Consider the following 23,581-nt stretch of genomic DNA (forward strand, 5'->3'; position numbering starts at 1 on the left):
AATTATGGAATATTACAATAAAATACATATGAAATATAGAAAAGCATAAGAAATAAAAATTTACTCATAGTCCTTTAATTCAACTATTAACTTTATTTCCTTCCAGTTTTTTATTAACTATTAACTTTTTTCCTCCAAGACCATCTTTTCCATATGTATCTATCTAAATTTAGTTTTATTAGAACATTTTCAAGACTAGGGTAACTAAACGTTAAGCTACAGAGCTTACTAGTCTACAAGGCAGTCAGTGATCAGATCTACTTAGCAAAGTAAAGTGGTCTTGTTAGAGCAAAGGGTGGGTGGTTGTAGGCTATTGGATCTCTTCCACACACACAGCAGTCTCCTCATATCTTTCTGTTGCAAGTCATCCATCCATCCTCCCTGCCAACAGGACATCTCTAGTAGCCCCATCCAAGGGAGCGTGGCAGGGCTTCACTCAAAGTCAGAATATAAGAGGTCTGTGAAGAGCATCCAAAGTTACCTTGCTCAGTCTTCAGGAGGGTCCAGGCTAGGGCACAGCATTGTAAGTCCATCCTGCCCACTTTATCTCCATTGTGGGAAAGGAGCATGTTCTTCAGCTGAGCATCAGTTGCCTTAAAGAGACCATGTTGTCTGAAACATACAAATCACTAATTTCAATATCAGACAGGTTGAAGGTTTCATGGGAACCAATTCTAATGGAAGAATGTGTTGTATGAATATGTATAGTTGTATATTCAAGTCTCTACCTTCTGCATTTGATGGAATGATATGTTGTTCATTTTTTTCCTTTCCCCCTCTCCCTCTTTCTCCCCATCCCTCCCTCTTCTTTCTTTCCTCTTCTCTCTATGTTTATTCTTTATGATTCCATGCAGTTATGTGCACACAAGTTTGATTCTATAAACAGAGCTATTACCTTTATCCATCTCATTTAAGTATTCCCTACTCAGAACCAGAAGTCCATAATCTATGGCCCAACCTTTTAGCTGAATGTCAATGGAGTTGAGGTAGCACCTGCCTCTCTTTTAGTTCTGCCCAGTCCTCCCCGATGTGTCTCCTGCAACAATGGGGAGAAGCTCTTCTCCCTTGCCTTGTGGACAGCTTTGCTAAATATGTAACATCCCCAATTCCAGCCATTTCCATCCCAGGGTGCCTTCCAGTCACCTCAGTTTCCTGGTTGACCATTAACGGTATCACTCTGGGAAAGAAGGACAAGGGGTCTTGAGAAGATGCTGTGCTTCTCTCAGCCTTGAGCAGCAGTAACAGGCACATGGCTTGGCTCGGAGGAACAGGCGAAGGTTCCTGAGATGGCCTCTGCAGCCCCAGCTCCAGCAGCCTGCATCCCAGATTTATGGATGGCACCTGGTGGAACAGTGATGCAAACCCAATGTGAAGTCCAAGTACATCCTCATCTATCTCTGTTTGGATTTGGTTTTGAGTTTTATTAATGACAGTGGATTTGATTAAACAAAGTTTACACTGTAACCAGCTCCAGCTGGACCAGAGCATCAGTGGGAAACCCCAATTCCCCCGATGTCCTTTTGTCCTTTCTGCTCATTTCTTTCCAAAGCATTCTCTCTGAAGCTGATAATGGTGAGGTCATACAATCTCATTTATTTTAAGGGCCAGTCTGGCTCACCCAGCCCGGCGGCCCTGGGATGAAGGGCTTTTGTGCTGGACTCACAGTGTGTCTGGGAGTGGCCTTGCCCTAACCTGTGTGATGAAATCAGTCTGCCAAAGCAATGCTATCACTGGGTTTGGGCTCAGATTTGAGATTTTCCCAGCAGAACTCACACTGTGATAGACTGTTCATTGAAACATCACCAGGATTGTCTTGTAAGGTTACCAGAAGCTGATTCAATGAAACTTGGTTTTGTTGGCAGAGTTGTTACGCATTATGAATGGTTGTGATTACCAACTCTTTGGACCTTTTCTCAAGGGACATCCAGAAATCACATCTCACCTGCACAGGCGAAGGAGTGAGGATCTGTTTGTAGTTTGTGCGGTTCTTTCTCTGTCTCGTCCTCAAAGTCTTTTCTCAGTCTGGACCACACTCACCGTTTCTCTGGCGACTCTTCCAGGATGATCTTCCTTCTCTTCCTGCCTCTCCATCTTCGGATCTTGTCCTCCACTGTCTCTTGAGTTGCTCACTCCCTTCTGCCTCGTCTCTCACTGCCCTTGATGTTGTCTCCTCTTGCTTTCTTTCTTTCTTAATTGCTTTCTCTCTCTCTCTCTCTCTCTCTCTCTATATATATATATATATATATACATATATATATATATATGTGTGTGTGTGTGTGTGTGTGTGTGTGTGTAGATGTACATACATATCTATGCACAAGTATTTACAGGACAGAGATGGATGTCAGAGTCTTCCTCAGTGGCTCCCCATCTTATATTTTGAGACAGGCTCTCACTGAAATGGAGTTCGCCAATTGACTAGACAGGCCGGCCAGCAAATTCCAGAGATCCTCCTGTCTCTACCTCCACAGCACTAGGATTTTAGGCACATGCAATCATGTACCCAGATTGTTATATGAGTGCTGTGGATCCAAACTCACGTCCACCCGTGTGTGCTTACACTGTACTGCAGCAACGTCTTCCCAGATCTCTTGATTGCTTCTTCTGCTAGCTTCGCCCTGCTCTTCCTGATTCTTCAGCTTCCTTCTATGATGACATCATGTTTCCTATGGTGGGCCAAATATCGAGTGCCAGGTTAATCTGATTCCATCTGATCAGGACTCATCCATTCTCGCCATTACACTCATCCGGCTCCAAGCTGATGGGAAATGAGATGGGCAACTCTCCCTCTGCCCCGATCTGGGATCAGCCCCAACCTGACCACTAATTAAAATCAGCAGATCCAGTACCAGGGGCAGGGCCATCTCCAGTGCCAGCATTAGTCAGATTTCCCATGGTGCTTGTGAGACAGGGCCAAGCTGTGTGATTAACGACCAGCGTGTGTCCTTCTGATGTGACTGCCAAAATGCCATTGTTACTCTGTAGGTGACAGCCATTTCTCACTGCTAAAGAGCCCTCTGATTATCACCTTTGTATTCACAAGTGACTCTGAAAGGAGACTATTACCAAATCTCTTGTAGCAAGTTTCTAGAAGCAGCAACCCGGTATGCTAGCTGAACCTCCAGATTTTACAAGGCGAGTGCTTGCAATAAACACCACTGATTTGCTGTGTGCTTAGTGATGTGTCCTCTAATAGGAAACCATCTACTTAATTCAATATGGCAGCTCAGAAGGAAGCACTCTCTCTCTCCTGTTAAGCGGCCTGTGTCTTTTTTAGGGTATGAAAATCTTATTGTTTTTGGAATAGAGTATTTCCCTTGCTCAGAATGAAAGCATCTACATCTTCCTTGAGAGAAAATTCTTGCTGGGACCTGAACACTTCTTTTTGCTTTGTGATCTACTTCTGGTAAAGAAGGTTTCAAGTGCAGAGCACAAAGCCTGGACAGTTGATTCCTGCTGGAGTGTTTCACACGGATAAGGGGGCAACAATTCAACATCCAGACTGACCCACGTCTGCCTTGCCGTTTGCTGTTCGGTAGCTCCATGTGTCGTTCTGTTCACTGTTCTTGCTTCCCACTCACCCCTCAAACCAAAGGCACTTCTTGGTGGTTTCCTGTTTTAGAAAGTGACAAACAGCGTGAGGAAAAACTGTATGTTTTGGACTAAAAACAAAATCATTAGGATGAATTTCTATTCTTGTTGCCTGGAATTCTACTCTGGTTCTGATTAAGCACAACAAAGATATTGTATTTGATGCTTTCCTGTAAATGTATGAAGTGGTTTGCTATTGCATGTCCATGAATGGAAATATTAACAGACTCTGCTTGGCTCTAGCCCCTGGCTTCGTCTTCACACCCAAAAAGCCAACCAACAGAGAGTCACATCCCCAGCCCAGAGCAAGCAGCTCCCATCTTGCCTGTGGTTTTTCTTGATGGACACAGAAAGGGACTCGATTTAAAAAAAAAAAAATCTGTAGTAGTAAATGAAATAGCTACATTCTAATTTCAATGTCATTCTCAATAAAGAGCAGCTGAACATTTCCAAGTCACCTGTCTTCCATGACTGCCCTTCTATCAGAATAGTGGGTCCTCCCATGCCCTATTTCTGGTAGTGGGAGTATTTCAGTGAGAAGGAGATTTGTTCTCTGGGCTCCCTCAAGTAAAAACTCATGACAGAGAAGTGGAGCAGTCACAGTGTTCTAGCAACCTGTTCTACATTTTTTTGTTTGGAAATTGGGTAAATTTAAGAAAAGAAAATATACAAAATCCAACTTAACAGCAGAAATCAACACTCTGCAGAAACCTTTGCTCCTTTGAGTCGGTCAGATGTGGGAACGGGGTGTGGTGTGGCAGCAAGAGCTATCACCGAGTGACACGTGAGCTCCCACTTCTGTAGAGTGGGAAAACACTGACCTCAGAAGAGTTTTGTTATTTTTACATATGATGCCCTTGTGTAGTAGCAGATGATACACAGAAATTACTTATCACTAGTAGTCTTCGATGTCCCTGCTTGTAACCCACAGTTTATGCCCATGTAGCACTTAGCATGTTAACACACCACACTGTTTTACCTTGACTCTCACACCTACAACTAAGCTGTAGGCCTTCAGTGACTCTCTGTGGGATCTCTGTCCCCTCCCTGTCCTCCCTTCTCACAGGTCCCAGTTCAGACCCAATTGGTGTACTCATCATAGTGACGAGAAGGAACAAATGACAAGAAAGGAGAGTAGTTCAGGGCCTCCTCCAGGGGCAGCTGGCTGGCCACTGCACACATGCAGAGGGAAAGGCCTGGCCTTTACTCTCAGGAACTTCGCTCCACTATTTCCAGTGGACGCCAACTACTACTTATGTGGGCCTTTTACGTTCTGGAGGATGAGGGGAAGATTCACAGAGAGATTTCCTTTCTGCAGGATTCAAAATGCTAGATCTACTTGTCTTCAGCTAGGAGAAGCCTCACAATGGCCTACAAAAACTGCACACATATTTTGCAATTGCATCAGGCAAAAGGAAAGCCCTGTCTCATTTGGAGAAGTTAGGTACATAATTCCTCATTTGGTTTTCATGATACTTGTATTTCTATATTATAGAGATATCATAAATCTCTCATGGCAATTATAGGTACTAATTTTTTAAGATAATTCTGAAATTTATTAAGGTCTAAACTGAAAATTGTCATAAAATATGTATTTTGTTAAAAGAAAAGAAGGAAGAGAAGGGGAGGGAAGGGGAGGAGAGGGGAGAGGAGAGGATGTAGATAAAGAACAGCTTCTATAATAAAGCTAGAAAATAATGTAATGGAATGTGTAAGAAATAAGAAAGTCAATTTCTTGTTCCTGGCCTGATTCACCACTCATTTGGGACTTATATGAACCTCAAAAATGCACTGGAGCACTCTGGGAATAACTAACTGACCTCAGGAGCTGACTCTCTCCTGGGGCTATAACTGGCCTAATAGAAGGAACATGGAGAACCTTTATCAGACTTTGATCGCTCCACGGGCTTCTTCATTTTAGGGGGGATGCTGCTGCTGCTGATAATGGTGACGGCAGTGATGGTCGTAACCGTGATGGAGCTTTTGATGGTGGCATTGGAAATAGTGATGGCTAAATGGTTAAAGGGGCAGTGCTGGTTTGGTAGTGTCTTGGCTACATTTCTCATGGTTGTAACAAAACACCGGACAAAAGCGACTTAAGGTGGGAAGGGTTGATTTTACCTTACGGTTCCAGGATATGGTCCCTCAGGGCAGGGAAGTCCTGGTGGCAGGTGCATGAGGCAGCTGGTCACTTTGTCTCTTTAGACAGGAAGGAGAGGGAGATGAATGATTATGCTCAGGTTGTCTTCTCTTCATGCAGCCTGGGATCCTAGCCAGTGGAATGGTGCCACCCACAGTAGGCAGATCTCCTTACTTCAATTAACCTAATCTTGATAATCCCCCAAGGCAAGTTTAAAGGTTCATCTCCTAGGTGATCCTATGCCCCTGCATGTTGATAATTGGTGGGGAATAGAGTGGTGGGGAATGGATGGTGGTGGTCAAGATGTGTTGGGGTTGGTGGTGTGATGTTGGGATGACCATGGTGGTGATGCTGGGATAATCACAATGGTAATGCTAGGATGATCATGGTGGTGATGCTGGGATGATCATGGTGGTGATGCTGGGATGATCATGGTGATCCTGTGGGATGATCATAGTGGTCATGTGGGATGATCATGGTGGTCATGTGGGATGATCATGGTGGTAATGCTGGGATAAAAGTGTTGGTGATGTTGGAATGATCATGGTGGTGATGCTGGGATGATCATGATGGTGATGTTGGGATGATCATGGTGGTCAGGTGGGATGATCATGGTGGTGATACTGGGATGATCATGGTGATCCTGTGGGATGATCATGGTGGTCAGGTGGGATAATCATGGTAGTGATGCTGGCATGATCATGGTGGTGATGCTGGGATGATCATGGTAGTGATGCTGGGATGATCATGGTGGTGATGCTGGGATGATCTTGGTGGTCATGTGGGATGATCATGGTGATTATGTGGGATGATCATGGTGGTAATGATGGGATGATCATGGTGGTGATGTTGGGGTGATCATGGTGGTGATGTTGGGATGATCATGGTGGTCATGTGGGATGATCATGGTAGTGATGTTGGGATGATCATGGTAGTGATGCTGGGATGATCATGGCAGTGATGGTGGTGGTCACAATGCCCAGGCCATTGGAAATAGTGCTGCTATGCTCTGTGAATCTGAATAAATGATGTAATAGGTTTGAGAAGTGAGTGGAGAAAAGTGTAATCACTTGGGTCTTAGAACTTGGGGAACACAAGGGCACAGATAGTCTTTAGCACAGTTCTCTGCATGGAGCCACCTCATGTGTCTGTTGAGGTAATTCCTCTCGGGGACAATGTAGGCAAAATAAACACACTTAGGCATGCACTGTTCTTCCAGTTGTAAGTTTCTGGAACTTTGTTAAGATTTTGTTTGACTTTACATGTTTTCTTCATTTTTGTTTTTTATCCACCCCCACCCCCCGCCCCCCGCCCTGCAAAAAAACAAAAAACAAAAAAAACCCAACAACCCTAAAGCTATTTTGGAGGTACAGAAATCAGGTCTGTGGGAAGAAGGAAAGGTAGAAACAGTTCAAAAGTCATTCAAGCACCCACCTTCCTGGGGACCAGGGTGACACTCCTTAGACCAGGCATGGGTCATGGGTGGAAGGCCTTTGAGGTGCAGCTCTCTTAGCACAAAGGCCTGGTGCCAGGAATTTGGCTGATTTACAAAGACAGGATTGAAATGCTAACAAATGGTTTCCATTATCATTGTACAATCCCCACCAGCATACATATGTGTGTGCTGGGCTTTCTCTCTCTTTTCTTCGTCTTCTCCTGGGGTATAACTAAACAGTGAGGCGATTGCCCATCCCACTGGATTGCATAACATAGCCAGTGGCCGGACTGGAGTACAGCCTTCTCCAACCAAGTGCTGGGCAAGAGGAGATAAGCACACTGGAAAGACAAAGGGGGCTTGTTCTGCCCAGCACTGTGTACTCTCCTGCAATGAAGGCAGGACGGCCTGTAGCCTACTTCCCCAGAAGCATACCTGTCAGCCCACAAATGTGGCATGCTCCTGGGTGCATACCACCCTAGTGCACAATATCCAGAAATTGTGGGTTTTGACCACATTTTATTTCTCGATATAATGTGAAATAATGATTCACTTTGGTTGAATAAACTAGAATAGCTGCGTGAAGAGTTTTCCATTCTGTTCAATAAACATTCATTAAATGCCTACTCCAGGACACCCCTGCAGATAAAAATACACCTAAACTCTCAAGAAGTTGGTAATTCAGCAGGAGCCTAAATTTGTCCCAAGCCTCTAATGACTGTGACTTTGACCATGACTGTCTCTGGTGCCTTCTCCTGTGACTCACTTTCCCTTTAAGGTAGCAATTACCCCCAAGCAAAGGTGATCCTAACCTTACAGTGTCAGGCAAGTTCAAGCAATCGCTCCAGGTCACCTTGTTCCCCGAACCACAGCAGTGACTAAAGCGGCTTCCTCCCACTGACTGGGACAGAGCTGAGGAAAAGGCGTCATTTTGAGAGCAAGTGTTTCTGTTCTTTACTAAGCATTCTGTTGGCAGATGACTGACTGCCATTCACTGCCACAGCTGCAAACACTGCTCTGTGGTCTCTCAGGCCCACTGAGCATGCACGTGGCCAGCCATCCCAGTCACAACTGGGACACAAAGCCACAGGTCCCCGGCCAATGTTCTCCTCAGGAAAGGCCCTGGTAGGGGCATCAAATGGACACTGCATTATTTCTCTGCTATACCCCGATCTGTCAATACTTCATTGCCCTATTTTGGCCAAGTGTCATTAATAATGTTAGGAAGAAGACTAAGTAATATTTATAGTACTAACTGGGTGCTGTGTGCTGGGCTAAGTGTTTGTTCTGTTATTCCTCTCCACTCAAGGTGGAAATGGTATTTGTTCTGATTTTTTTTTTCTGGTACATTGAGAGGAAACTAGCTTTGGGTCTCTGAAGAAAACTGAACTTCAGAGGCTCTAGCCTCCCTTTGCAGTTAGGGTTACAGACTGAAGCAGATGCTAAAGCAAGTTAGTTTCTATTTCTCAGCATCTTAATCACACAAACTAGCTCTTTAGGAGCAACAAAATGAGTGTGTGTGTGTGTGTGTGTGTGTGTGTGTGTGTGTGTGTGTGTGTGTTTACATGGAGTGTGGAAAACTGTCCTCCTCTCTGGAATTTCTAATTACCCACAATGTTCTGGGTCTCTGGAGACAGATGCTCTCTGTGGCTCTCTTGTTAGTTCTGGAGTGAATTTCCTCAGTGAAGTTTTCCCTTTGCGCACGTTGTCGTGGTCAAATAAACCCTAAAAAGAGAAACACTAGAAGATGGGAAATGTTCTAAAACACAGTTAGATGAGAGTCAAGTGACTTCAGCAGGCAGCAGGTTGTCATCACCCCCGACCCTTCCTCCTGAGACCCTGAGTGACATGAATCTCCTTAACACAGCCCGAGGATGCCCAAGAGCCCTTCCCTAGTGTAACCCCCTCACAGCTTGGGACTGGGGTGTTGAAGCAAGACACAGGAAGTGGCTCAAGCAGCACCCCGCACCCCACCCCCAACACCAACAACACACCCGGGAATCAAGTCTTTATTTCCAGCGCTTACCTTAGCCTCGGGTGACTGAGGAGCTTCATGTGTGGCATGCCTAGGCAAAGCTGGCGGTTATCTATTCCATGCCTTGAGTGGGATTTTCTGGGTGTGAAGTCAGCAGACAAGCTAGGAAATGTCAGTGCAGAAGAGTGAGGGGGTTCAAGATCCCTGGCGGTTGTCGCTCTGGAGTTGTGAGGAGGTGTTGTCCACTTTGAGGTATTTGGTCCAGGGCATTTGTGATCCCTGTTTTCTTGAATGTGGGTGGCTAAGTATAATAACTCTTGCAGTGAACCCACAGTCCAACTTCTTAAACCAAAATGCCCTCAACACAGACACTTTACCCACTAAGGGAGCATTTTGCTAGAATCCATACAGCCAAGTCTCTGGGCTCTCTGCTACCCTTGCCTAATTGAAGGGAGGGCCGCCTGGCCTTTTAAAAGCCTCAAAACCCTCCCCGTGTATCTCTTAAGCCTGAATCTTTCCTGATCTTTCCAGAGCTATGGATATTTAGCTTAATTCCTGGAGTTCCATCTGACTTGCATTAGAGAGTCATGTGTTGTAACATTTCTCATCCTACTGCTTGGAAAACATGCCACACACTGAGAGGGAAAGGCTAGCTCAAGAACTGAGGACTTGCGCTCCTATACAGCAAATCGAATAAAGGGCTCCGGTCTGAGTTAACATTCGCTGGTACCCTTTGTTTTCATTCACATCTTCGGTCCCAGGTTGTCATCCCTGATCTGCCGTGACCTGGAGACTGCTATTATTGAATATGAACTTCGACTCCAAGCAACCAGAGTCCCCTTTATTCCAAGCACTGCTGTCTGTGCATAGTTAGAAGCATGGAACAGACCAGGAAAAGACCAAAAGCATAGTTGAAATAGATCTTTTTCTTGTGGTTTAAGAATCAGCCAGTTGGAACCAAAGAGATGTTTTCTTAAGGTTGCAGAGAAGTTTGCAAAACTATTGGATTGTTTTTGGCACTCCAACATAGATTATAGATATATTATTAGTGTTACCAAGCTGATGGGCTAGGCTCTACAGACTGTACTTACCAGTACATTCTTGTAAAACTCCCCTCAGCTCTCTGTCCTGGAAGGCTGCTTTGTGTTTAGATAACTTATCCACCGCACTAATGTCCTTGTAATTAGCCGTAGTTTAAAAGCCTCTCTGTGGCATGGTGCATTACAGAGCTCATGAATTACTAGAGTCAGGTAAACACGATGCAGGGCAGCTGCACACCATGGAAGGCCACTCACAGTCCCGGCAAATGCTCTTTCATGCCGAGGCTGAGGGGCAGCCAGCCACAATGGCGTCTTCTCTGATCTGTTTGGCTCTGGGGGAATGCTGAGATGGCTTTTGTAATTTACCTCAGCATCTCCCAATGAGCCATAGGGCCAGATCTCTTTAAGAAATGCGACAGGACTCTTGAGGATTGTCAGCATCGGGCCGTCCGGTTGAAAAGAAGAACAGTTTTGCTGAACCTTTATGTCTTCCTAAGTCCTTGGTGCGAGATGCACTATTTTCCTATTGGATCTGCCAAAACCACTAAATAGTTAAAAGACATCAAATCATCTCAAAGTGACCCAAACTGAAATTTGTTTTAAAAAAAGAAGAAAGAGAACAAAAGAACTCCTACTCAGCAAACCTTACAGTCATATTCCTCCCTAGAAAATGTCTGATTAGGCTAAGAATTAGGAAAAGAGATTTACAGCAAAAAAGACCTCCAGCTCTCCTCTCTTTGTATGTGGCCTCAGCGTAAGAAATGACAGACAGAGGATAAAATTACAAAGAATTGTTATGACAATGAAAAAAATTACAACAGCAACACCAAAACGTACCACACCTCAACAACATGTTCTTAATGCTTGACCTTGAAGGAGAGTTCCTTACTCAGATCTCAACCAGGTGGAGGGTGAAGGAAGCAGGAGGCAACTCCCTGGCATCTTTGAACAGTGTAAACTGCTCTAGGGACTGGCCATTACTTCGTTGGAGCACATGAGATGTATGGTCCTTTGGGTTAACTGTCCCCAAATCTTTGGAAATAAAAAATGTCAGCAAACAGTCCTTGAACTTTTTAGTACTAAGCCACCATAGCTCCAACACTGAAGCATGTTTTTTTTTTTAAAGTGGCTTACAAAAAATCAAAAAGAAAACCTCCCAGTTCACAGCTGTTGCTTGTATCTAGACACTGATGAGTTGCAAAGCCTACCTTCCCCTCGTCTGCCCGGTATAGTCTCATGTCTCCTTGTTCCTTACAAGGCGATTGCACCTGTACTTTCTATTTTCTAAGATATTAGTTTCTTGATAATGAATTTCTCTTAGTTGGCTCAAAAAAAGCCACTGCTTTGCCTCTGGCCTTACATTTGGACCTCCTAGGGAGCCTTGAAAACCCATCGCGAGCAGGCAGCACCGAAAGCCAGTTGGAAGAAGCTCCCTAGAGACAGGACATGAGGCATCATAGTGGTTTGTAAAACCAGCCTGGAGAGTGGCTGTGTGGCCGGGGTTGAGAACCACCACTACGGAGAACCAGGGGGCAGTGGAAGCAGAAACCAGGGGGCCAGGTAGAGTCTTGCATAAAATTCAAGTATGAAGGACTTAGGCGGATGTCTACCACTCCCCACGAATTATCAACAGAAGCAAAGTTACAGTCACATTTTGATTGGACTTTAACAGTTTGCCATTGATCCAAACTTCTTGATGAGAATTGACTGCAATGCTTTTGAAAAGGGGTGGGGGTGGGCGAGATGGGGGAAGCAATGATCAGAGAGGCGGATGAACAACCTTATCTCCAGGGATCTTCAGAAGAGTCTTTCCACCCTGCAGCTCTAGAAGACACTGGGCTGATTGTTCATGGGTTCTAAGGATCCCATGGAAAGGTCCAATCTTGTAGACAGTCCACAGCAGCAGGCCACCCCTGAGTTGTCCTCTTTGGCTTGGATGGCTCACTCTCTGGGGAGTGTATTAGGCAGGGTTCTCTAGTGGGACAGGATAAATAGGACATAACTAGTAAAGAGGGGTTTTGTTAGATTGGCTTACACAATAGGTGCTGAGTAGCCCAACAATGTCTATCTGCTTGCTGGAGAAGTAAAGAACCCAGTAACTGTTCAGTCCAATGTAGATGTAACCAACCGTCTTATTAAATAAGATACACAGAGCCGATTCAGAGAAGAAAGCCAAGAGGTCAGAGCTAAGAGCCTCACCCTTCCTGCTTCAGTGATCCTCTTCAGTCAAGAGAGCTCTCCGAAAGGGACCTACTTCCTGTGTGTATGTCTTTATATAGTCTAGCTGTTCTGCCTTCTCATTGGTTGTAAACCTAAACACGTGACTGTCTTGTCACTGCCTGTATGTACCGCCCTCCAGGTCCTTAAAGGCTTGAGCCACCACCGCCACGCACTTGCTATGGCTCTAATAGCTCTGACCCCCAGGCAACTTTATTTATTAACATACAATTAAAATCACATTTCAGTACAAGTAAAATACCACCACAGTCCACGAAGCTCGGACTTCAAACCAGTCCCAAACCAGAAAGTAGAGAAGTTCCTGGAGAGCCACTGTTATAGAATCCAAAATCTGAAGTCAGCATAGTGTCACACGACTGTGATGGACACACTTACCCTGAAAGAGAAAAGGAAGGCAGGTCTTCCCAACTGCTGTTTCCTTGGACCTCTTTACATCTGGACCCACCCTTGATAAGTGCCCCCCACATTAAGAACAGATCTTTCTACTTCAATTAATCCTCTCCAGAAATCCCCTCACAGTTGTGCCCAGGGGAACATCTCAATCTCCTAGGTGACTTTCATCCAGTCAAGTTGGAGATAGAGGAAGGCCAGCGTGGAAGCTGATTATTCTTAAACTTAGAGGATAAATAATATAATAAACAGGGTTATTAAATCACAAGCTGTCTTGTTTCTAGCACTCAGGACAGCTGCCCAGTACTTTGCATTTTTAACAAGTTTTAAGACACTCTTATAGTACTATGTGTTAATGCACCAGAAGAGGCCAGGGTCTGGCAGAGGCGTATCTGATTTCTATAGTATTTCATTGTGTTCTATAAGAAGGAGCATAAGGTGGTCTGTAAATGACCTGTGATCTATTTCCATACATTTCTCAAACGTGTGAAAGCTGTCCGATGTCTTCTTAAGTCATGATGAGAACAGTTAGGGGTTTAAAAATAGACATTCACTTTGTTCGCCCCTGGTGTGTTCACATTAGAAACTGGCACTATTTAGATTGGATTTCATTTTAGAGCTCCAGCCTTCCCTGGAATGAGACCGAAGCAGCAACACCTATGAAAATCAGTCAGTATTCTTGGCAGGAAATTCTCTTTCCAGCAGCAAACTGCTGTGGCAGCACTGTATGAGAGAAGACCAAGAGCATATGCTGGAAGGAGCCCCAGAGAGCCGTTAGGCACCAGTATGGGATGGGCAGGAGACTGGTGTTGGCTGGGCAAGCAGCTGTGGATATATGGCTGGGAAACTTGTGGTTGTGTGTACTCCATCCCCCAAGATGGCAAGTCTGAGAAGCTGTGGAATAAATACAATTTAGATCATCAGCCTCTCTCACTCCAATCGCTTAGATTAGAAGGCATCCAATAGAGGAATATCCAGAATAATTACACAGAGTCACTTTTCCTTCTCTGGTTGTTCCGTGGATTAAAAGAAAAAGTTTGTTGTGTATTGTGGGCAGCAAGCGAGCAGGCCACAGCAATGGGATCACCAAACTCACTGTCCTCTGCTGACACAAAGGCCCGTCACATACTCCTTTCCCTCTCCCCAACACTCTGACCTTGGTTAGACCTCCAGTCAGCTCCTAAGCTCAAAGGCTGGGTCGTGGTTTTTCTCTCCATTCTTCTGTAATATGCACCTGTTCATTCTTAAGAATCCTGCTCAGGTGTTACCTCCTTCATGAGCCTGCCACTCTGACTACCCTGAAGGGACAAACGAGGTTCCGAGGTCCACTGTGCTTCCTTTTCATGAGTAATATACACCCTGATCGTCACACTAATTTAAATACTTAGCTTGTGCGGACCCTTCCATCCCTCTAGGATATACTGTGTCTTACTTCTCTCTTCGTCCCCAGCACCTTCCACAGTGTCTGCCACAGGGCCTGAAATGTCAGCGTTTAATCGATGAGATTAATGAACTCCAGTGTAAGGGTAGGAAAAAGTGCTGCTTATTCATACTGTCTTAGAATTACAGAGGACTAAAATCCGAGCGACCTGAGTTATCATCCGTTCCAGCAACTTTTCCTTTAGATGAAAAACAGACGCTCGGAGTGATATCTTACCCAAGAATTGGAGAGAATTGGGTCAGGACACGGGTCTGTGGCTTCCAACCTTGCCAGCTGCACAGTTCGGCCAAGCCCCCAGCAGAAGGGCCTGTGGAACAGATGAGCTCCCCTCTGAGTGATGAGACCAGTAACGTGCACCCCCTAAGCCCAGAGCACATGCCACTGACCCTCCTCCAGACTAAGCTCAACCCTGGAGAGCATCAAGATGTTGTCTGTCACAGAATCTCACTGTTTGAAGATCATTACAGTCGGGTTTTCTCCATGCCTGAATTCTCAATTGTGTATCCGGTTTTCTGTTAGTTTTTGAAACAAAAAGGGAGTGTGTTGAGCAAAGTGGGGAAGGAAGAGAGACAGAAGCATCCCAGAAAGATGCTTCCCAGCCATGCAGAAGCCACTCCAGGGCCCCTCCCACATCCACTGCTCTTCAGCCCCCTCTTCCCCACCAGGTATTTGGCTTCTGGGATGCTTCTGTGACATCTGCTGCCACAGTAAGAAGGGAGCAATGGTGGGGTCACAGCGGAGCAAGGCATGGCTGGAAGAAGGGTTTGTGGGACTTGAAAAAGCGCAGACAATAAGGACAAACGTGCGATTCTTGAACTTTCTTTACACACTTTCTTCATAGACTTAGTCATTCATTCTTCAAAATTGCCATGTCACTGTCCTGCTGAAAGCCTCCACTCTTCCTGTCGGCCCCAGGGATGCAGCTGTAGCTCCTGGCTTCATCCCTCAAGGCTCAGATTGTTCTAGCTCCCCAGCTCACCTTCCAGGTCTGTTCCTTCACACTCGGTTGCTTTGACTTGTCTCTAAGGCTTTGGCATTTGCCCTCACTTCCACCTGGAATGCTCTGTCCTCCATGCCTTGTTGTGAACCCGAGGGCGGCTTCCTCAAGGAACTCTTCACTGAGCACGCTGTCTAAACGACTTCTTATACTCCTGTCTCTCTCATCACACCATACCTGTTCTCTTCATGGCATGAACAGAGTCTGAAGCCATTTATTTATACTAGACTATGAAGTCCACAAGAGAGGTCAAGAACTTGCCTGTTTTATTTACTGCTGTGCCTCCAGTACCAAGAATAGCATTTGTCACATAGTAGATGCTCGGGAAATGAATGAATGAATGAATGAATGAATGAATGAAGCACCTGCATATATCAGGTTGACAGAAGTGAGAGGAAAACAGCGGCTCTAGAAGCTACAAGCTAAAGCATAATGTTTTTTCTCAATGTGTTATTGCCATAGCTTCTGATTTCTGAAATTTGACTTTTAGCACAGTGTCCCAAGACCTCTGACGTATGTGTCTCAGTGAGAGATCTGAGTGATGTGTCAAGTGGTCAGTTTGTCCCATTCCCACTGCTTATCTTGCATTTCCATCACAGAACTGGCTTGTTTGAATTAAAAAAAAAATGACTTTCGCATTTGTAATATTGCATCACCAAGGCTGGATGGAGTTGGGTTTACTACATCTGTGCCTGGGCAGTGTGCACAATGATTTTCATTTTAGTTTAGGCATCACTAGAGCAGAACTCCAGTATGGATCTGGAAGCCACTATACTGGGTGCAGTCCCACTGTGGACTGTGTCCAAGTTGAAACTAGCAAAGGCAAGGATCACTGCAGGACCATGCAAGACCAGAGCTATGTAAGAACTGGGCTATGCAAGACCAGAGCTATGTAAAACTTGGGCCATGCAAGACCAGAGCTGTAAATGCCCAGAGCCCTGGAAATCTTGGCAACTGGACTCTTGCTCCTTCCTGGGCCCCAGTGTTGCTAAAATACTGGAATTGTGGATGTAGGGCTTGTCCTGTTGGGACATTCCTTCCCCTCTGTCTAGGGCTCAGGAGTCTACCCATGTGCTAGGGAGTATGGTAACCCTTGTCAAATGTCTGCTCTTCCCCACAGAGTTCTGGCCTGTGGTCGTGCAGTCCAGGGGGCTGGATGGCATGCTGGACCCAAGCTCACCTCAGTGTCTGGGCCCAATAAAGGCTTTGCCAAGGACACAGCTTTCTATCCTGGCCACTCTGAGGTAAGTGCCTGTGGGACAGCTGCCTTCCTGGGGCTTCGAGCTCTGCGGTTGCGAGGCTTGGGAGCTCCCCAGGAGCTGGAAAGGCTGAGCAGGTTGTGGAAGGGGAGCCAGACCTGATGGGGCAGTAAGGGCCATGGCTCTTCGAGACACCACTGCAAATGGGGCTTCTTCAAAGAAGTCCTTTTGCTCTGTGGCTTCTAGGGACACATTAAGAGTCACATAACACAAGCCCCTGAGTAGGCAGAAAACATCAGACAGGCACTCCACACACTCCCCAGAGCAGTCTGAGCAGGTGACCTTGTAAGGCAGAAAGTCTTTGTTCACTCTTTGTGCCTAAATGGAAGAGTACGGAAGAGTTCTGTATCTGGACACTAGCAGGCCTGGCTCTAAGTGCTACTTTACCAGGTGTCCTGGACCAAGTGATGTAATCTCCATGTCTTCTGTTCCCTCAGTCATAACATGGGATGAGCACAGCCCCACTCCCGAGTGGTTGTGAATACTGCTGAGATGTAAGATGTGATTCTGGAACTCAGACCAGCACATTCTCTTCCCATGACCATAGCTTACACACCTGTCCTGGAGAAGGCCAGCTAATCACAGGGTCTAGAACCTTCTAAAGCTCTCTGGCCACATGTCACCATCTTGGCCATCTTACGCACTTTTTGATAAAGACATGCTTGGATCAGGATCATAGATAGCTGCATGACACTTGGAAAGCTGAGGTGTCAGACATGAAAGCAGTCAAACATCAGTGTGTTCCCTTGTGTCCAGATTTGTGGTACCTTGGAGGCGGAACTCATAATCTGAGAATTTCCTTTGGATGTTGGAGAGAGTATGTGCGTCTCAGGATGCACTATCAATCACAGAGTGTAGGCTGCCTCAAGCCTCCCTCCTCAAAAAGATGCAGAGGCTGAGCAGCTGGGTGATCCTGACACATACTAGCCATATTACCCCAAACATTCAGCCTCTAGTCTCGTAACTCAAAACATGTCCCCCAGATCAGCAACATCAGTGTCATCTGTCACTTGCCTGACGTGTTTCCTCCACCCCTAAGCCTAGAGAATCCTAAGCCTAGAGAATCAACAATTCTACAAATAGAAAAAGCTACCCAGCTTAACAGACCTCCAGGTGCATCTGATGCCTGAAAGTTTGGTAGCCTGGGATTCGGTCTCTGATGTCACTTCAGAGCTGTGCTTCCTCCTCATGAGTGCTGTGTGGGCCATGCCAGCCGAGGTGCTGGACTCTGTTCCATTACTGCTCATCTGTGTTCATCCCAGGACACCTCAGAGATCCCTCCCTTGGGAGTTAAGGAGCTGCAGAATTCTTATATCCTGTGCAGGCTCCAACAGCTGGGAGTTCCTAAGTTTTAAAATGGAATACAGCAGCCAATTTACATTTAGGGTGGAGGCCAAGTATAAAGCAAGAAGTGACCCCGTGAACCCCTGTCAGATGGTAGCCAGTGAGATGGAGGAGGCTTGATTTCTCTGGTCACAAGAATTTCCTCTTTGGCCAACAATTGGTGGTCTGGGTTCACAGGTCTGATCTCTAGCCCAGGAACTATGAATAGCTCTTGACACCTCTCTCTAAGACAGATTTACCTTGCTCACTTCTATAACATGCCTCTGCAGGCCTGGCTGGTAGGCCTCCTGGCAACTGGAGACAAGGACTAGTTAGGATCAACTGTTAAGCTCTGTCTGGCAGCTTTATCAGCTTGTCAAGTAGGGCCAGACATGTGTAAAGATTATTCACCCGGTATAGAAACATCTCCTACTATAGAGGTGAATGCTGGTAACCCATAGACAATTCTGCAAGCCAGGGAGAACGTCCTGGTGGAGGCTGAGTCAAAGCCACCCTGAGGACAGTCTCCTCTTTCCCAGGCACTTACCTTCCCTTATAACACAATGAAGATTCACACCTGAAATGGACATGTTCCTTCACGTGAGCCCTGGCTGCTCTCCCCAGCTAAATGTCCCACTTAGACACGTGCCATGAAGCTACATGGAAGGCTGTCTCCTGCTCAGGATGCAGGCTTTAAAAGTGGAATATAAATAAACCAACTGCTCCCTGGCTCATTTCATCTAAGGAGAGGATGCTCTTTCCTACACCATGCCTTGTGTCACTGGAATGGGAAACAGTGTGGAGCATGTCTCTCTTTTTCTGTATGTTCTGATGACTATAAAACTTTTCTAATAATTTTTAAAGATTATAGGAACACATCATTATGAGTAAACAATATGGTTTCCCCCCAATTAGATTTTAATCAAAAACTGAAGAGATCCGTTTGAGACATTTTCAACTCTTAATGAACTGTCCATCCATGATGCAGATCTCTATTGCCATTGAATGGCCTTGGGGACCGTGGGGACCGTGGGTTGACCCAACAGCAAATGCACAGATAGCATTAGACTTTTAGAACATTGTGGAGTTGTTCTGTGGAATGAGAAAGTGCTTATACAGAGTAGAAAACTTAACAATTCCTTAAAATATCAAAGTCAGAGTTTAGAGACACCTTAAACGTCCACACTCAGGTGGGGAAGTCAAGGAACTCAGAAGGAAAGAGGCATTCCCACACGCAGTGGTTTCTAGAGGTGGAGGTGCCACAGGCAACAGCAGTACGCAGACAGTTTTCTGTCTATGGGAGCTCTCCCTCCATCAGAGAGCATAAGAGAACACACCTGCCACAGGACAGGTGTACTGGGGAGGGGTTTTCTGCCTAGAGTCACGTGCTATCGGAGCGATGCCATTGAAGTTGGTATATTGGGAGACAACAGGGTAGATTCTGACAGGAGATAGGGAGAGCATAAAGGGGCGAGGGGGTGCAGGGGGAACATACCTGGAGGGAAGATCCCAAAGCCAGGGCAAGGGTGGCTAAGCACAGGGCAGGCAGGAGCTCTCCTGCCTGGAATGAAGAAAGTGAGGTCATTGGAGGAGGTGGGGCTGTTGCCTGGCTGAGCTATCCATTCCAGATCCATAAACTAGGGCTCCCCACTGGTTCCTTTGACCAAGGCCCCAGGGCCAGAGCAATGCATTAAGAACCTGAATGGGGAAGTCAGGGAACTGGAATAAGAGAGATGAAGGTCCAGAACATCAGGTAGGAGGCCCCACGACCTGAACCAGGGACACAGAAGTGAGACGGGAGAGGAAGTTACAGCTTCGAGGACTGCTGCTCCCACAGAACTCAAAGATTACTCCGAAGACTAGGTGAAGGGCTGGGAACAGAGTCCAGCATGAGCTGAGGTTTGCAGCTGGCAAAGGAAGGTATACTGGTCCTAGTATTAGAAAAGCAAAATGTGAAGATGCCATTGAGGAGAGCGGGAACCAGAGCAGTAGAGACAGTGGGTGTGGAACTAATTTGGAAGGCACCAAGGGGTCCACAATTGGGCGGCTGCTGCCGATACAGAAGACAAAGATGGGATGGTGGTGGGCTTGAGCATGAAGATTTTGCTTGGTGATGTCTTGCACTGAGATTGCCAACATCCATGGAGAGGTACTGTCGGCAAGTTGAGGGTCCAGAGAGTGCTCCGGGGGACAGCTTGGCTGGGGATGTAGCTATGGGGCATCAGCAGTCTCCTCAGGAGATGGTGAGCTTCCCCAACAGAGCCTGTGGAAGGAGACCGTGGAAACCATAGAGTGAGGGTGGCTTTATTTCTATTGAAACCCTAAACTCCAGTCAACTTTTCTTCAGTTCCCGATCCAGTTCTAACAGGTGTTACCAATTTGGGCATAAAAGTCTGGGTTTCAGTTCTGTGTCTTCTGCCTTAATTCACCTGATGAAAGATAATGTGTACCGCGAAGGAAGAGTGAAACAGGAAGAGGAACAAACATAAAAGGCTGGATTAGCTGCCAAAAGAACCATCAATCTTGTCAGAGCTGGCAAGACAATCGTCAGCAAGACCTTTAGCCATCAGATCTGGTAGGGAAATCAAAAGCTCAGGTAGAGTGCCTCATCCTCTGCACGGATGGCTGGAGAAGTGGAGAGACCAAACACTCTTCAAAGGAAGCCGAGAGAAAAGAATGTGGTTGTTTCCTTCTTGGATCCCACCAAGAAGAACAGCATTGTATGGAATTCACTGGCCGAGTGCTGACTGGAAGGCAGCGGGTAGCCTTGGGCACAGTCAAAAGGACCCATGTCTATAGTGGAAAGCGAACAAAAGGCTGGGCTTCTCTGACACCTCCATTCAATATTTTCCTCATTATTCTCATATTTCTTGAGAAACTGTAACATCTCAGACATTGTGCATGTCCATGCAGTGACTGAAATGGAAGTCACATGACTTCTAAAGCACCGCCACGGAGGGAGACAGATGTGGGAATGAATACCCACATCATCAGGTAAAGGTAATACAGTCTGCTATGAAAGACAAGAAGGATGTTCACATAGTGATGGAGGACCTTCCACCCAAGTGGGTTGGACATGGCTCTGTCCTCTAAGACCACACAGCCAGGAAGTGGACGAGCCCAGATACATGCTTCAGAGAAGTCTGAGAGAGAGAGAGAGAGAGAGAGAGAGAGAGAGAGAGAGAGAGAGAGAGAGAACAGTGTCCTATGAAAGCCCAGGCATGGAAGGTGCTCCGAGAGAGAACAGCCAGCAGCAGAGCTAAAAAAGAGAAAGTCCTTGTCTTAAGAGAGATACAATAACTCAGAATCAACACACACGTAATCCAAATATTCACCCTGGAGAAGAGGGTTTACTGCCCACAAGGAAACCAAGCTTCAGTAGATTAAATGGCTTTTTTCTGCTAACAAGTATTTGGGCTGGTTTTCTCAATCCTAAGGCTCTTTGTTCACTATATAGATTTAGCAGGAGAGAATACACACACATACATGCATGCAGACACATGCAGACACACACATGCAAACATAGAGAGACAGAGACGGACAGACAGACAAACAGAGGGAACATTTATGCTAGAGTTATCAGAGAAAGCATCAAGGGGTAGGAAATATACAAACTAGGCTGAAACTATAGAGGAGGAGGAGGAAGAGGAGGAGGAGGAGGAGGAGGAGGAGGAGGAGGAGGAGGAGGAGGAGGAGGCGGCAAAATGATCCATCAGTGCAGGAAGATGTGAGAACAGGAAACACTATACAGGAGAGTCCTGAGCCAACCGAGAGCTGGAGCAGCTTCACCTGGGATGTGGTGGCCTTTGAGCCACCTCTACAGATGTGAATTGGTGTTCAGTATGGGAAGACAATGGTCCCCGGAGCAGAGCTGACTCTAGTGCTGCTCAGGGTGAGCCTGATGGACCCTGGTGTTCTGTCTCTGCTGCTCACCTACAAGCAAGCAATAAAAAGAAAGGAATTGCTTAAAAAATGGAAGAGATAAAGGAGGGAGGGGGGAGGAAGTACAGACTGGCTCGGTAAGGGATGGTTTGGAGCTGCCCTCTGGTCTAGCTTCTGGCATGATTCCCTGTGGACAGCTTCCTTATATGTGAAGGAAAGATGGCAGCTCCTAACCATCCGAACCCTCAGAGACTTCGGTGAAGTGTGGTGCCGTGTGGAAGAACTCCAGGCTCAGAGCTGCTGTGTGAAGGAACAAATTTAGTGACGGAGCTTCGGGACATGTTCCCTGCAGCGCTTCCAGAACCTTCCCAAGGGAATGCCATTCAGGGTGCAGGCACCACCACCCTCCAAGCTGGCAGTCAGAGAGCCCAAAGGACTCTGTGAGGGAGACCCCTACTTCCTAGGCCGGATTTCAAGGGTCCTGTTGCTTCCCAGAACAGAACCACCATGCAGGCTGCTCTGGTTAATGCCAGCCATGCCAATGTGATTGCTGCCAGCACACCTCACTCTCCTAAGTGCCGTACTTACGCGTCCAGGATCTCCTCACCCGTAGCCCACCAGTGCAGCCTCCTGGCATCCTCTCGGGAGGGCCCCTGTGAGGGAGCCGGACCCTGACAATGCTTAGCGCAGCTCCCCGGAGTAACCTATCTGTCTTTGTCATTCCAGGTGCATAGCGTAATGTCCATGTTGTTCTACACTCTGATCACAGCTTTTTTGATCGGCGTACGGGCAGAACCATACACAGATAGCAATGTCCCAGAAGGAGACTCCGTCCCCCAAGCCCACTGGACTAAACTTCAGCATTCCCTTGACACAGCCCTCCGAAGAGCCCGCAGCGCCCCTGCGGCACCAATAGCCGCCCGCGTGGCAGGGCAGACCCGCAACATCACTGTGGACCCCAGACTGTTTAAGAAGCGGAGGCTCCGCTCGCCCCGCGTGCTCTTTAGCACCCAGCCCCCACCCACCTCTTCGGACACTCTGGATCTGGACTTCCAGGCCCATGGTACAATCTCCTTCAACAGGACTCACAGGAGCAAGCGCTCATCCACCCACCCCGTCTTCCACATGGGGGAGTTCTCAGTGTGTGACAGTGTCAGTGTGTGGGTTGGGGATAAGACCACAGCCACGGACATCAAGGGCAAGGAGGTGACAGTGTTGGGCGAGGTGAACATTAACAACAGTGTATTCAAACAGTACTTTTTTGAGACCAAGTGCCGAGCCCCCAACCCCGTTGAGAGTGGATGCCGGGGCATTGACTCCAAGCACTGGAACTCATACTGCACCACAACCCACACCTTTGTCAAGGCCTTGACGACAGACGACAAGCAGGCTGCCTGGAGGTTCATCCGGATAGACACAGCCTGTGTGTGTGTGCTCAGCAGGAAGGCTGCAAGAAGAGGCTGACCTGCCTGCAGCCCACTTCCCCACCTGCCCCCTCCACACTCTCCTGGGCCCCTCCCTACCTCAGCCTGTAAATTATTTTAAATTATAAGGACTGCATGGTAATTTATCGTTTATACAATTTTAAAAGTCATTATTTATTAAATTTTCAACGCATCCTGTGTACCCGCACTTGAGTCCTTTTTCTCAATAAGAAGACCCACAAGTTTTGGGAGAGTGCAGAATGATCTGTCCCCAGCCTCTCCCGGCTCCAAAGCCCATTTGTAACCCTCATTCCCAGCCAGCACTGCTCTAGGGCTGGCTAACTGGTTTCAGACACTACCCTGTGCACAGCATGATTAGCAAGGGGAGTCAGCCTGCCGGCTCTGGTCTACATTCCAGAGCCAAGTCTACCAAATCCTTGGATTAT

General features: G+C 46.7%; 1 protein-coding gene across 1 annotated transcript; it reads left to right on the forward strand.

The window, feature by feature from the left end:
* The first annotated feature begins 16,371 nt into the window (after positions 1–16,371).
* On the forward strand, positions 16,372–23,328 carry Ngf (nerve growth factor). Its single transcript, XM_059264927.1, has 2 exons — positions 16,372–16,491; positions 22,438–23,328. The coding sequence occupies exon 2, from the start codon at positions 22,450–22,452 to the stop codon at positions 23,173–23,175; it is 726 nt and encodes a 241-aa protein (XP_059120910.1). The 5' UTR covers positions 16,372–16,491; positions 22,438–22,449; the 3' UTR covers positions 23,176–23,328.
* The last annotated feature ends 253 nt before the right edge of the window (positions 23,329–23,581 follow it).

Source organism: Peromyscus eremicus, chromosome 6, assembly GCF_949786415.1.
Source record: "Peromyscus eremicus chromosome 6, PerEre_H2_v1, whole genome shotgun sequence".
In the NCBI taxonomy this organism is placed as follows: domain Eukaryota; kingdom Metazoa; phylum Chordata; class Mammalia; order Rodentia; family Cricetidae; genus Peromyscus; species Peromyscus eremicus.

Excerpts from the sequence above, each read along its gene's own strand:
- Ngf (XM_059264927.1), top strand. The coding sequence starts at position 22,450 with ATGTCCATGTTGTTCTACACTCTGATCACAGCTTTTTTGATCGGCGTA.